The sequence below is a fragment of the Hyla sarda genome, chromosome 6 (genome assembly GCF_029499605.1).
Source record: "Hyla sarda isolate aHylSar1 chromosome 6, aHylSar1.hap1, whole genome shotgun sequence".
NCBI lineage: Eukaryota > Metazoa > Chordata > Amphibia > Anura > Hylidae > Hyla > Hyla sarda.
The window spans coordinates 295,794,306-295,807,376 of record NC_079194.1 but is presented as its reverse complement, the minus strand read 5'-3'; the positions used below and the strand labels follow the sequence as shown (position 1 = coordinate 295,807,376).

The following is a 13,071-nucleotide window of genomic DNA, read 5'->3' as shown; positions in this document are numbered from 1 at the left end:
ATGTAATGTATGTACACAGTGACCTCACCAGCAGAATAGCGAGTACAGCTCTGGAGCATAATACAGGATATAACTCAGGATCAGTACAGGATAAGTAATGTAATGTATGTACAAAGTGAGATCACCAGCAGAATAGTGAGTACAGCTCTGGGGTATAATACAGGATATAACTCAGGATCAGTACAGGATAAGTAATGTAATCTATATACACAGTGACCGCACCAGCTGAATAGTGAGTACAGCTCTGAAGTATAATACAGGATATAACTCAGGATCAGTACAGGATAAGTAATGTAATGTATGTACACAGTGACCTCACCAGCAGAATAGTGAGTGCAGCTCTGGAGTATAATACAGGATATAACTCAGGATCAGTACAGGATAAGTAATGTAATGTATGTACACAGTGACCTCACCAGCAGAATAGTGAGTACAGCTCTGGGGTATAATACAGGATATAACTCAGGATCAGTACAGGATAAGTAATGTAATGTATGTACACAGTCACCCCAACAGCAGAATAGTGAGTACAGCTCTGGAGTATAATACAGGATATAACTCAGGATCAGTACAGGATAAGTAATATAATGTATGTACACAGTGACCCCACAAGCAGAATAGTGAGTACAGCTCTGGAGTATAATACAGGATATAACTCAGGATCAGTACAGGATAAGTAATGTAATGTATGTACACACTCACCCCAACAGCAGAATAGTGAGTACAGCTCTGGAGTTTAATACAGGATATAACTCAGGATCAGTACAGGATAAGTAATGTAATGTATGTACACAGTGACCTCACCAGCAGAATAGTGAGTACAGCTCTGGAGTATTATACTGGATATAACTCAGGATCAGTACAGGATAAGTAATGTAATGTATGTACACAGTGACCTCACCAGCAGAATAGTGAGTACAGCTCTGGAGTATAATACAGGATATAACTCAGGATCAGTACAGGATAAGTAATGTAATGTATGTACACAGTGACCTCACCAGCAGAATAGTGAGTACAGCTCTGGAGTATTATACTGGATATAACTCAGGATCAGTACAGGATAAGTAATGTAATGTATGTACACAGTGACCTCACCAGCAGAATAGTGAGTGCAGCTCTGGAGTATAATACAGGATATAACTCAGGATCAGTACAGGATAAGTAATGTAATGTATGTACACAGTGACCTCACCAGCAGAATAGTGAGTACAGCTCTGGGGTATAATACAGGATATAACTCAGGATCAGTACAGGATAAGTAATGTAATGTATGTACACACTCACCCCAACAGCAGAATAGTGAGTACAGCTCTGGAGTTTAATACAGGATATAACTCAGGATCAGTACAGGATAAGTAATGTAATGTATGTACACAGTGACCTCACCAGCAGAATAGTGAGTACAGCTCTGGAGTATAATACAGGATATAACTCAGGATCAGTACAGGATAAGTAATGAAATGTATGTACACAGTGGAGTATAATACAGGATGATGTACATAATTTATGGCCCTGATCTGACAAATTTATATATTTTTGTGTGAGGTTACCCCTTTTTTGGTGACTTAGTGTTATTTTGTTTGTCTATCCTGAGAAGGATGTTTTTAAGGTGTTTTAATAAATGCTAAGTTTAAGCCTACTATTCAGTGATAGTGTCAATATGTATTTCATAGTTATTTGCGCAGAAGGTGGCCATAATATTTTTTGTATAATTTTAAAATGTAAGACAACTATGCTGTGTCCTTTTTCATAGTAGTTATTATCTTAGTTATTTACCTTGCTTCTTTTCCATTTTCCATTTCACATCCTCTGTGGTATTACATTGGTGCTTCGCTTTACACCTAAATATTTTAATAAAGTCTTCCTTGGTAACAGTGATCTTCACACGACTTACAACATCATAGAGTCCATCGTCATTTTTTTTAGCTTTGTTGTTTAGTTGTAAAATTTCTTCAGTGTCTTTGTACCAAAACACTTGTATACTTTTTGGATAAAATGAGTGAATTTTGCATGTCAGCTCCAACTCTTCGCCAATGTTGTAGGATTCTTGTTTGGTCTCAATTGGTTCTATTGTGGCTGGAGCTACAGTAAAATAGACAATAAAACATATCAAATGTGTCTATAAAGCAGTTTTGAGAATATGTTGTCTTCATGTAGACAAGATTAAACACTAACATTAGAGAAATAAGGATACACAGAAAAACCTTTTAAAAGACATATTTTAAACAACTCTATTATCAAGATCAGATTTTGTGTGATGGATTTTTAGTCCACCATACATTATGCTTAATGGTCATTTTCTTTGAGAAGACCACCCCATAGAAGACCACCCAACCTAAAATGGCAATTTTGGGTGGTCTTCTCAAAGAGTTTTTATTCTATATCTCTCACCTCTGGTATCATAAGAGTCATCCATTCACATCTTTGTCCTCTTGCCTTCATAGCCAACCAGTCATGGTGTGGCAGTCTTTTTTTTTTAGTTTCTCCTTTATCCCTGCCTTCTGATAAGAAAAGCCATAACTTTTCTTTATTTTAAAAGGGGTACTTCGGCGCTAAGACATCTTATCCCCTATCCAAAGGATAAGGGATAAGATGCCTGACCGTGGGCGTCCCGCTGCTGGGGACCCCCGTGATCTTGCATGCAGCAGCCCGTTACCATCAGTCACCAGAGCATGTTCGCTCCGGGTCTGATGACTGGCGATCACAGGGCCAGAGCATTGTGACTTCACGGCTCCGCCCCCGTGTGACATCACGCTCAGCCCCCTCAATGCAAGCCTATGGGAGGGGGCATGACAGCTGTCACACCCCCTCCCATAGGCTTGCATTGAGGGGGCGGAGCCGTGATGTCACAATGCTCCGGCCCAGTGATCGCCAGTCATCAGATCCGGGGACTAATGGTAACGGGGTGCTGCGTGCAAGATCACGGGGGTCCCCAGCGGCGGGACCCCTGCATTCAGACGTCTGGATAGGGGATAAGATGTCTTAGCGCCGGAGTACCCCTTTAAAGGGGTACTCCCGTGAAAACCTTTTTTTTTTTTTTTTTTTTTTTTTTTTTTAAATCAACTGGTGCCAGACAGTTAAACAGATTTGTAAATCACTTCTTCTATTAAAAAATCTTTAATCCTTCCAGTACTTTTTAGGGGCTGTATACTAAAGAGAAATCCAAAAAAGAAATGCATTTCCTCTGATGTCATGACCATAGTGCTCTCTGCTGACCTCTGCTGTTCATTTTAGGAACTGTGCAGAGCTGGAGAAAATCCCCATAGCAAACATATGCTGCTCTGGACAGTTCCTAAAATGGACAGCAGAAGTCAGTAGAGAGCACTGTGGTCATGACATCAGAGAAAATGCATTTCTTTTTTTTTATTTCTCTTTATTATACAGCCCCTAAAAAATACTGGAAGGATTAAGATTTTTTAATATTTACAAATCTGTTTAACTTTCTGGCACCAGTTGATAAAAAAAAAAAAAAAAAAAAAAAATTTTCACGGGAGTACACCTTCAAGACCTGAGCCTGACCTGATTTTGGAAGATATATTGCATTTTTAAAGGCTCCATTTTGGGCTACAAATTTTTAATTTTTTTTGCTGGGGGGGGGGAATAACCCTTTAGTGATCGGCCCTATTAAGGTCTTCATTTTTGTGGAACAAGATTTGTATGGAAGAATTTTGGAGTTCACTTTTAACTCACTGATTTGAATTTTATTAACTATGTTTTTGGAGGAAAATATTAAAAATGCATTTAATATATTTATATATAATTTACATTGTTGCATTTTAAATGTTTAAACAATAGGTCATTCCCTTGAAATGTTGGTAATCCGTGTCCAATAGACAAGTCTCACGTGATTTGAGCTAGAGGCCATATATGAATAGTCATATACAGTGGTCCCTCAAGTTACAATAGTAATCGGTTCCAGGACGACCATTGTATGTTGAAACCATTGTATGCTGAGATCATAGCTCTATGTAAACCTGGTAATTGGTTCTAAAGGCACCAAAATGTCATTCAAAAATAGGAAAAAGTGAGAAGTTAAGAAAAATAAGTACATAACTAATATAGATAAAGCAAATCCTTACATATAACAGTAAGAAAAATCTGCTGGGAGCTGTAACTCTTTTTATTATAAAAATGAAAAACAAATCTGATACAAAACATAAAACAAAAACAAGCTTAACCAGCTATAACAAACATAAATAAAATTACAAAAACAAAATCTGCCTAACCGGCCAGCCCAAATTTACTAAAATATACTTTTACTTTCCCATACCAAAAGACAAAATAACTCACACAAACACGCATTCCAAAAAAGAAGAACATAAAAATAGCCCAACTTGGCTTACAAGAATATATAAAACATAAAATAAAGCACGACTTGGCTATAAAACTAAAGAAAAGGAACATAAAAGTAGCACAACTTGGCTGTAACTCAAAAATTACCCTTACCCAGGGGAAAGAAAAAAAAAAAAAAATAAATAAATAAATAAATAAATAAATAAATAAATAAATAAATTATAATATTTCAGCACAACTTGCTACTAAATAACACTCTGCCTCCCAGCCAGAGATCCACCGGTGAAAGAAGGGCAGGGAAAAGCAGCGCGGAGATGCGGCCGGAGAGAGGGCCCAAAGAGCCCAGCCCCACGCACCGCCCCCGCACGGCCGCAAGGCCCGCGAAGCACGCCCAGCATGGCAAGGAGCCGAGGACGGCCAGAGAGGACCCGCGCGCGGCCCAGAAACTGGCGAGCGCCGGACCCAAAAAGAGCAAGCCAGAACCGAAAAAGAGGACAACACCGCCGAAAAGCGAGACCGCGAAGCCGGAGGCGAGCAGAGCAGAGACACCGGAGGGGAGCAGCCCCCCCAAGGAGGAAAAAATTAAATATAAAATTTTATACACAAACATGTATACATGCATATGCGCAAGCATACACATACATATATATACATATATATATATACATACACATGTATATACACATAAACGCACACACATATACACACATAAACACATATGACACCACTTAACTACTGACCCGACTGCCACTATACACTATATAATATAAAACAATATAAAACAATATAAAATACAAAACCCAATATATACAAAACACAATATATACAAAAATCACTGAAAATACACAAAAATATACTACAGAAAGTAACGGAAAACACCTACACTAAAACTGTCCCCTCACCCACACCACCCCTCCTGTACATGGGTCAGAGTCCATACCGTCCATACAGTTCTCAAAGTGCAGTCCTTAACTGACCCATGTCAGGTCCCCAAAATACCACTCAAAAAAAAAAAAAAAAAAAAAAAAAAAAAAAAAACACCACCCACAAATACACCCTCCCCACCTAACACTCCTCCCAACCAACTTATATACAAACTTATACATTCTGAACCACCACCCCCTTTAGGCCCAAGTTTGGTTGCCTGTAAGCCCTTCATACCATGTAAATTGAAAACAAAAACAAAAAGCTAATGTGTACATATATCAGCCCACCACCAGGGAGAAGGATGGCAGACCTGATACATAAATCATTTTATACTCTTTCCCTAACTCCCCCTACAATTCTCCCTAATTCTATCCCTACAATAAATCTGACCCTACCCTCACCCTAACTCTACCCCTATAACACTGCCCCTAACCAAAAATAAAAGGTACTCTACCCAAAAGGTTTAGTACCTAGGGCACATGAAATGAGAAACCTCTCCACAGGAGAGAAGCCCTACTGGTACCAAGACTGCCATACTCCAAAGACCTGATCTTCCCGAGGTCACCGGTGATGTTCCTACAGACCTCCACCTCGGAGAGGATTTTCTGTTGAGTCGACACTAAGCACCGTGCATTCCACGTGTAGTACCTAACCACTAAAGTGACTAAAAATAAAGTGCCCCGATCTCGGCCACCCAGGTTCCTGAATGCCCCATAAGCCCACTCCGGATAGGCAAGGCCGGCAAGATGACTCCAGCCGATGGAAGCGCCCACCCTGTTGTAGACCCCTATGTTAAAGGGACAATGAAGCAGGAAGTGGTCCATGCTTTCCAGCGTGTCCCCGCACTCTTCTCGGGGACATCCCCGGTCATCAGAGTTCCTGTACTTCAGGTTGTCCTTTACACATAGCTTCCCCTGAAAGCAGCGCCAGGCCAAGTCCCAAAACTTCTGGGGGATCCTTTTCATGTTTAAAAGATACAACCCCACCCTCAGATCCCGACCTGGGCAGTCCCTGAGCGCCAGAGGCTTCTGGAAGTGGGTCAACAGAACCCGTTTGTCAAGGAACTGCCTTGACTGGGTCCTGATCTCCCACACTCCCAGACCCCACCGACGTATCGCCTTCAGAGTCGGGGTAGCGTAAGCCGGAAGATATCCATGGGGCGTACGGAGGTCCTTCACTTGCCCTCCTGTCTCCCATTCCTGGAAGAAAGGCCGAAACCACTCCCTGCAGGAGAGTACCCACGGAGGAGCCCTCTCTGACCAGAGGTTCGAGATGTTAGCTTTCAAGAAGGTGTTCGTTAAGAACACCACAGGGTTTACCATAGATAAACCCCCTAGTCTCCTCGTGCGGTACGTAACTTCCCTCTTGACTAGGTTCAACCTGTTCCCCCATAACAGTTGGAAAAACAGGCTGTAGACCCTAGTGTAGTAAGCCTCTGGTAAGATACATACACTGCCTAGATAGATAAACAAGGGGAGCAGGTACGATTTGGTCAGGTGTACCCTTTCCCTGAGGGTCATAGACCAACCCTTCCACTGGTTCACCCTCTGAGTGGCATCCTGGAGCTTACCGTCCCAGTTTTTGGTGGGATAATCATCCTGGCCGAATGTGATGCCCAGAATTTTTGCTGAATCTTGGAGCCCTGGAAGGGTGTCCGGGAGATCAAACGTGGGATCTCCCCCTCCCAGCCAGAGACTTTCACACTTATCCCGGTTGATCTTGGACCCGGATGCCTCCGAGTAGCGGTCCACCTCTGACATCACCACATCGACCTCCTCCCGTGAGGAGACGAAAATAGTGACATCATCAGCGTACGCCACCACTCTCTGGGCGACATCCGGCTCCGCCAGAGTCATCCCGACTCCCGCCAACGGCCCACAATCTACCCTCCGGACGAAGGGATCGATTGCGAACACGTATAACAGCGGGCTCAAAGGACAACCCTGACGGACTCCGGACCCCACCTCAAAAGAGCGGCCAGACCAACCGTTCACCAGCGGGAAACTCTCTGCCCCTGCATATAAGGTGACAAGCCAATTCACAAAAGTACTCGGTAAGCCATATCTCAGGAGGACGGACCAGAGGTACTCGTGGTTCACCCGATCAAATGCTTTGGCCTGATCCAAGGACAGCATGTACCCCTTCCAGAGACCCGCACTACTCCGCTCCACTGCCTCCCTGACACTGAGGACCGCACTTAAGGTGCTTCGGCCCGGAACAGAGCAGTGCTGGGCCCCCGAAAGGAGCCGGGGTGCAAACTTCACCAACCGATTAAACAGTATCTTGGCCAGAAGCTTCCTGTCCGTATTGAGAAGAGCTATGGGCCTCCAATTCTCAATCCGGCTAGGATCTTTACCCTTTGACAGAAGAATCAGGGCTGACCTCCTCATTGACTTTGGTAGAGTGCCCGAGGAGAGACACTCATTGAATACCTCAGTCAAGAGGGGAGCTAAAGACTCCTTAAAGGTCCTGTACCACTCGGATGTTAAGCCATCCGGGCCTGGCGACTTCTTGGGGGCGAGCCCCTCGATCGCCAGTCTCACTTCCTCTTCCCTGATTTCTTCTGCCAAAACATCAAGAGAGGGGTCTACCCCTGGCTCAGGAATAGTTTCAGCCAGGAAAGCCGACATCCCGTCTCGATTTAGATCCTTCCTTCCCAAGAGGTGCGAGTAGAAGGATCTGACGACCTCCAGGATCCCTGATCTGGACCGATTCAGAGATCCCGTACTATCAATCAGTCCTGAGACCACTTTACTACTCACTGACATCTTACAGTTCTTGTAAGGGTCGGGCGAGCGGTACCTCCCGTAATCCCTCTCAAAAACCAAAGATGCGTGCCTATCGTACTGACACCCCATCAGCAAGGATTTCACTCTGGAGATATCCTCCCGGCTACCTCCAGTCGAGACAAGGAGCTCGAGTTTCCTCCTCAGACCCCGATACAGGCGGTACCTATTCAGGGACCTGAGGCTCGAGAGCTGGCGGAAGAACCCCGCAACCCGCTTCTTGAATATCTCCCACCACTCTGACTTACTACTACAAAAGTCCAGTAAAGGTACCTGACTCTGAAGAAAGTCCTCAAAGGACTGTCTTATTTCCGCTTCCTCCAGGAGGGACGAATTCAGCTTCCAATAACCTTTACCCATCCGGGGGGTCTCTGAAACATTCAAGGAAAACAAAATCATACAGTGATCGGAGAATTCCACCTCAACCACGGACACTGCGGAAGAGACGGCTTCCTCCTTTAAATAAAACCTGTCTATCCTAGACCTGCAGCTACCTCGATGATAGGTGAAACCCACGTGGCCTGAGGGGCTCCGGATGTGGGCGTCCTCTAGGCGAGCTTCCCTAACTATATTATTGAGGGCCACGCTATCGTAAGCCAGCGGACCATTGGAACCTCTCCTATCTTGGGACCTCGTGACATTATTGAAGTCCCCTCCAAAAATCACTTGCCGGCTAGTAAAAAGGAAGGGCTTAATCCTCATAAAGAGATCTTTGCGGCCCCACTTGGTTTGTGGGGCGTAGATGTTAATGAGCCGGAGCTCTTGTCCCTTCATGAGGACATCTAAGATCAGGCACCTCCCCATTTCTAACTCAATAACCCGTCGGCATTCAACCGGAGCGGTAAAAAGGACCGCCACCCCACTATACGGCTCAGCCGCAAGAGACCAGTGGGAGGGACCGCGCCTCCACTCTCTTCTGGCTTTTACCAGGGAGGCTAGATCTGACAACCTGGTCTCTTGCAGATACAAAATGTCGGCTTCAACACGGCCGAGAAAATCAAAGGCTGCGAATCTAGCCGTATCCGACTTTATGCTGGCACAGTTAATGGATGCCAGCGTCAATGGGGTGAGTGCCGCCATCATGGGTGATTAAGTTAGACGGCCTCACCTTTATTTCTTCTTCCCCTTCTTCTTCGTGCCCTCATCCCCAGAAGAAGAAGAAAGGGCAGGACCGCTTTTACCCCTTTTTTTGGACTCACTCTGGTCCATATGGTCCCCGTCTCCGTCCGACCCCGGTCTAGCCCTGCCCTCCGAGGAAGGTGCCTGAACAGGACAGGGCCCAGTTCCCCCCAGAGGCTCTCTCTCCCTAGGCACCCCGCCCTCACCTTCCCCCTCCAAGGAGGGGGAGGAGATGTTATCAAGGACGAGGTACCGGTTTGACAGGTCAACCAGAGGGGGGGCAGTCAGGCTTCCGCTTTGGACCCGGCCCGCAGTACGAGGGAGAGAGGGCTTGGACCTCTTCTTTCTCCCTTTCCTTTTGCCCTTGTCTTTCTTTTTGGCCTTCTCTACACTCTCCTCATCCACACTTTCATAGTGGGAGGAATCGGAAGAGTCGGCCATATTGCCTTCCTCTTCGCCCAGTCTCCTGACCTCCTCATCCAGCACGTCCTCCTCCAGGGCTTCAGTCATTTCAGGGCCAGCTTCAGGAGCAGGGGCCGGAGCTACCCCCGTCACTTGGGCACTCTCCTGCTCCCTACTCCTCCTCCGATTTTCCTCCCGCCTTAGTTTGGCGGGGCCCTTCTTCCTCACTAGCCCTGGTGCGCCCCCATCCCTGCTCGTACCCTCTCCAGCCGAGGCAACCTCACAGCTCTCCCCAGCCGGAGCGGCCGCCGCACGGGCGAAGGCGCTAGGACAACGGCTGAAAGGGTGCCCCAGGACACCACACAGATGGCAGCGGATCTGCCTACAGGATGCGGCCAGATGACCCACCCCACCACACAAAGCACAGACCTGTACAGTACAGGCTGCGCTAAAATGGGTGGGGCTACCGCACCTGTGACAGACCTTAGGCTGCCCCTGGTAGAAGACCTGGATCCTGTCACGTCCAAGGAAGGCGGCTGACGGAATGTGGGCAACCGTACTCCCTGAACGCCTGAGTTTGACGGAAAACGTCCAGGCCCCGGACCAGATCCCGTGCTCATCAATGTTTTTCTTGGGCATGTCCGTCACATCCCCATACCGACCGAGCCAGGTCATGATGTCGTAACAAGAAAGTGACTCGTTACGGGTCAAAACGGTCACCTTCTTGACCGAGTTCTGACGGGAAATTGCCTTTACGGCAAAATCCCGCCAGCCGGGCTCGTTCTTCGCCACCTCGTAGTTTGACCAGAAGAGTTCGAGACCCTCTGGCCGAACGAAGCTGACGTCAAACTCGGACGTACCGTAGGGGTGGATCAGGGCAAAGATGTCACTCGCCCTGAATTCCATCTGGAGGAGGAGCTCAACCACTTTAGCGCGAGGTGGGCATGCATCCTCACCCCTCCAAATCAGACGGACCACATTCCTGCGGTTATTGTCCTGCCCGGTTGTCGGGAGGGACCAGACCACCTCCCCATTCTGCTCTCGGAAAGCCCCCAAACCGTGCCTCTCTATCCAGAAAGACAGGTCGACCTCACCCCTTCCCTCTACCTGGATCGACCTGTCTCCCCTACGCAGAGCCTCCAGGAGGCGCTGTTGCAAGTAACCCCCGGGGATGGACGGAGACGGGGACCCCCCTGGACCCCCGGCAGCGACATTAGCATAGCTCCTAGGAGCAGTCACTGCCGGGGGGGCAGCCGGGCCAGACCCAGACCCAGAACCACCATTCACACCACCACTCACATCATCCTTTTTTCCATCCATACCACTACTCCCACCAACATTCACTCCACTGACACTCCTCTCATCCACAACACTACTACACTCAGCATTCTCACTCATACCCTGCCTGACTGATTCTGGGCTGGCTGGGAATTGTAGTACCGCTGGCTTAACTACAGACTTTTTTTCTGGCTTGACTGCTGCTGACGATGGCTCCTCCTTCTGAATGGACACCGATCCCGGCACCGGGACACTCCCCCCCCTCACAGGGGAGTGCCCCGCAGTGCCCACAGAACAAACTGTACTCGGGGGACCGCCCCCCGAGCACACGGACTCAACGCTCTCTGGCGCCCGGACACTCCCCCCCCTCACAGGGGAGTGCCCCGCGGCGCCAGTAGTGCCCACAGTACTCGGGGAACCGCCCCCCGAGCACACGGCAGCGTAACTCTCCTCTGGCACTTGGACACGCCCCCTGCCACCCTGGGGCGGTTCTGCAGTGCCAGAGCTGCCCGGCATGAGCCCATCCTGCCCTTCCCTACCGACAGGATGGGTGGGCTTCACAACTATTGCGCCCTTAGCCGTTGCTGACGCCTTACTGTACTCCCCGTGCTGGCCCCGCTCCACCTCAGGAACGGGGTCTGGCAGTTTGGGGGAGCCCGCAGCCTGAACCAGCTTTGCAGCTGGCCCAGACTGCTGGAAGGGGACAAATACATATTGTACCGTCTCCTTTGTCTTCCTTTTCTTGGACCTCTGCTTTACCACCACATCTTCACACTCCTCGTCCCCAAAGGTGAAATTCTGGAGGTGGGCTGGGGACTCCTGCATCACAATTGCCCTCAGCAGACCCCCAGCCTCACCCTCCACGTCATCCTCCTCACTCTCGCTTGGCGGAAGTGCCACCTGTCCAGCCTCAATGTAGCTGTCCTGGGTCTGGGTGTCACCTGGAGTAGCTACAACTCCCACACTTTCCTCCATCTTCTCCTCTTCACCACCATCCTCACTATCTTCACCGCCACTACTCTCCCCATCATCCACCTCCACCTTACCTGGGGATTTCGTGGCGGCAAACCGATCGCTGTTGATCAGCTTCTCCTTGAAGAGACCGCTCCCCTCCAGTATCTCCGCTCTCCTCGCCTCCAGCTTCACAATCTCGCCCTTCAGCGATGTTATCCTCTTCTTCAGTTCTGGCTTGCTCTTTCTGGATCCCGTACTCATCAGACTCTGGGTCGCACGCAGATCCTCTCTGGCCATCCTCAGCTCCTTGCCGCGCTGCTCGTACTCCGCAAACCTTGCGGCCATGCGGGAGCAGTACGTGGAACTGGACTCGCCGGGCCCACTCTCCGACCACATCTCCACACTGCTTTTCCGTGCCTTTCTTCCACCAGTGGATCTCTGGCTGGCACCCGTAGCCTGGGTAGCAGAGCCTGCATTGCTGCAGACTCTGCCCGATCTTCTCCCGGCCGGAACAATGGCTGTCGAAGTTTTCACTCCACTTCCCGCCAGCCTGGAACGGGGAGTGGAGCCACGAGGCTCCATTGCAGGAGCTTCTTCCCCAGGAATCTGCCACAAACCTGGGGAAGGCTTGTTGGAAATCTCTGCTTGGCTCTGCTCTGCTGGAAGTCTCAGGAGACACACCCGCACACACCCTGCTGGGAGCTGTAATCACTGTCTATGTCAGTGTTTCCCAAGCAGGGAGCCTCCAGCTGTTGCAAAACAACTCCCAGCATGCCCGGACAGCCAAAGGCTGTCCAGGCATGCTGGGAGTTGTAGTTTTGCAACAGCTGGGGGCACCCTGCTTTTCAAAACACTGGTCTATGTAGAGGACAGAAGCTTCTTTGGGGTGCTGTACAGTACACGCAGTGTTCTAAAAAAGTAACATGGAGTCACCCTCACCTGGTGTCCAGAGGAGCAGCTAACCCTGGCACAGGTAAAGTGTACAGAACATGTAATACCCCCTGTACTGTAGGGGTCACTACCAGACATCAGTCAGTGCATACGCTTCAGTACTACAGGAGTTTTACCAGTGAATGCCCATTCTGATTGGTCAGTTCTTCCAGCCATTGACAATTTTCACAGATCTGGACGGTCTGTAGCATTGTATGTTGAGTCTGGTTTCAACTGAAAATGATCCATTGTATGTTGAAACTATTGTATGTTGAGGCCATTGTAAGTAGAGGGATCACTGTAGTCTGTCAAAAACCACTGATTGTATATGGATTAGCTTTCAGAGAATGCTGAGAGTTGTAGTTTCACCACAGCCGGAGAG

General features: G+C 48.2%; 1 protein-coding gene across 5 annotated transcripts in view; it reads right to left on the bottom strand.

The window, feature by feature from the left end:
• The window catches only part of LOC130277299 (uncharacterized), a 63,824-nt gene that overhangs the window by 33,273 nt on the left and 17,480 nt on the right, over nucleotides 1-13,071 (bottom strand). For all 5 annotated transcript variants that reach the window (XR_008845420.1, XR_008845421.1, XM_056527857.1 and 2 more), the window contains exon 6: nucleotides 1,777-2,082. Coding sequence is in view for 3 of the 5 variants with exons in the window: in XM_056527857.1 (XP_056383832.1) it covers nucleotides 1,777-2,082 (306 nt within the window). In the remaining 2 variants the exon portion in view is untranslated. The remainder of the gene's footprint in view (nucleotides 1-1,776; nucleotides 2,083-13,071) is intronic.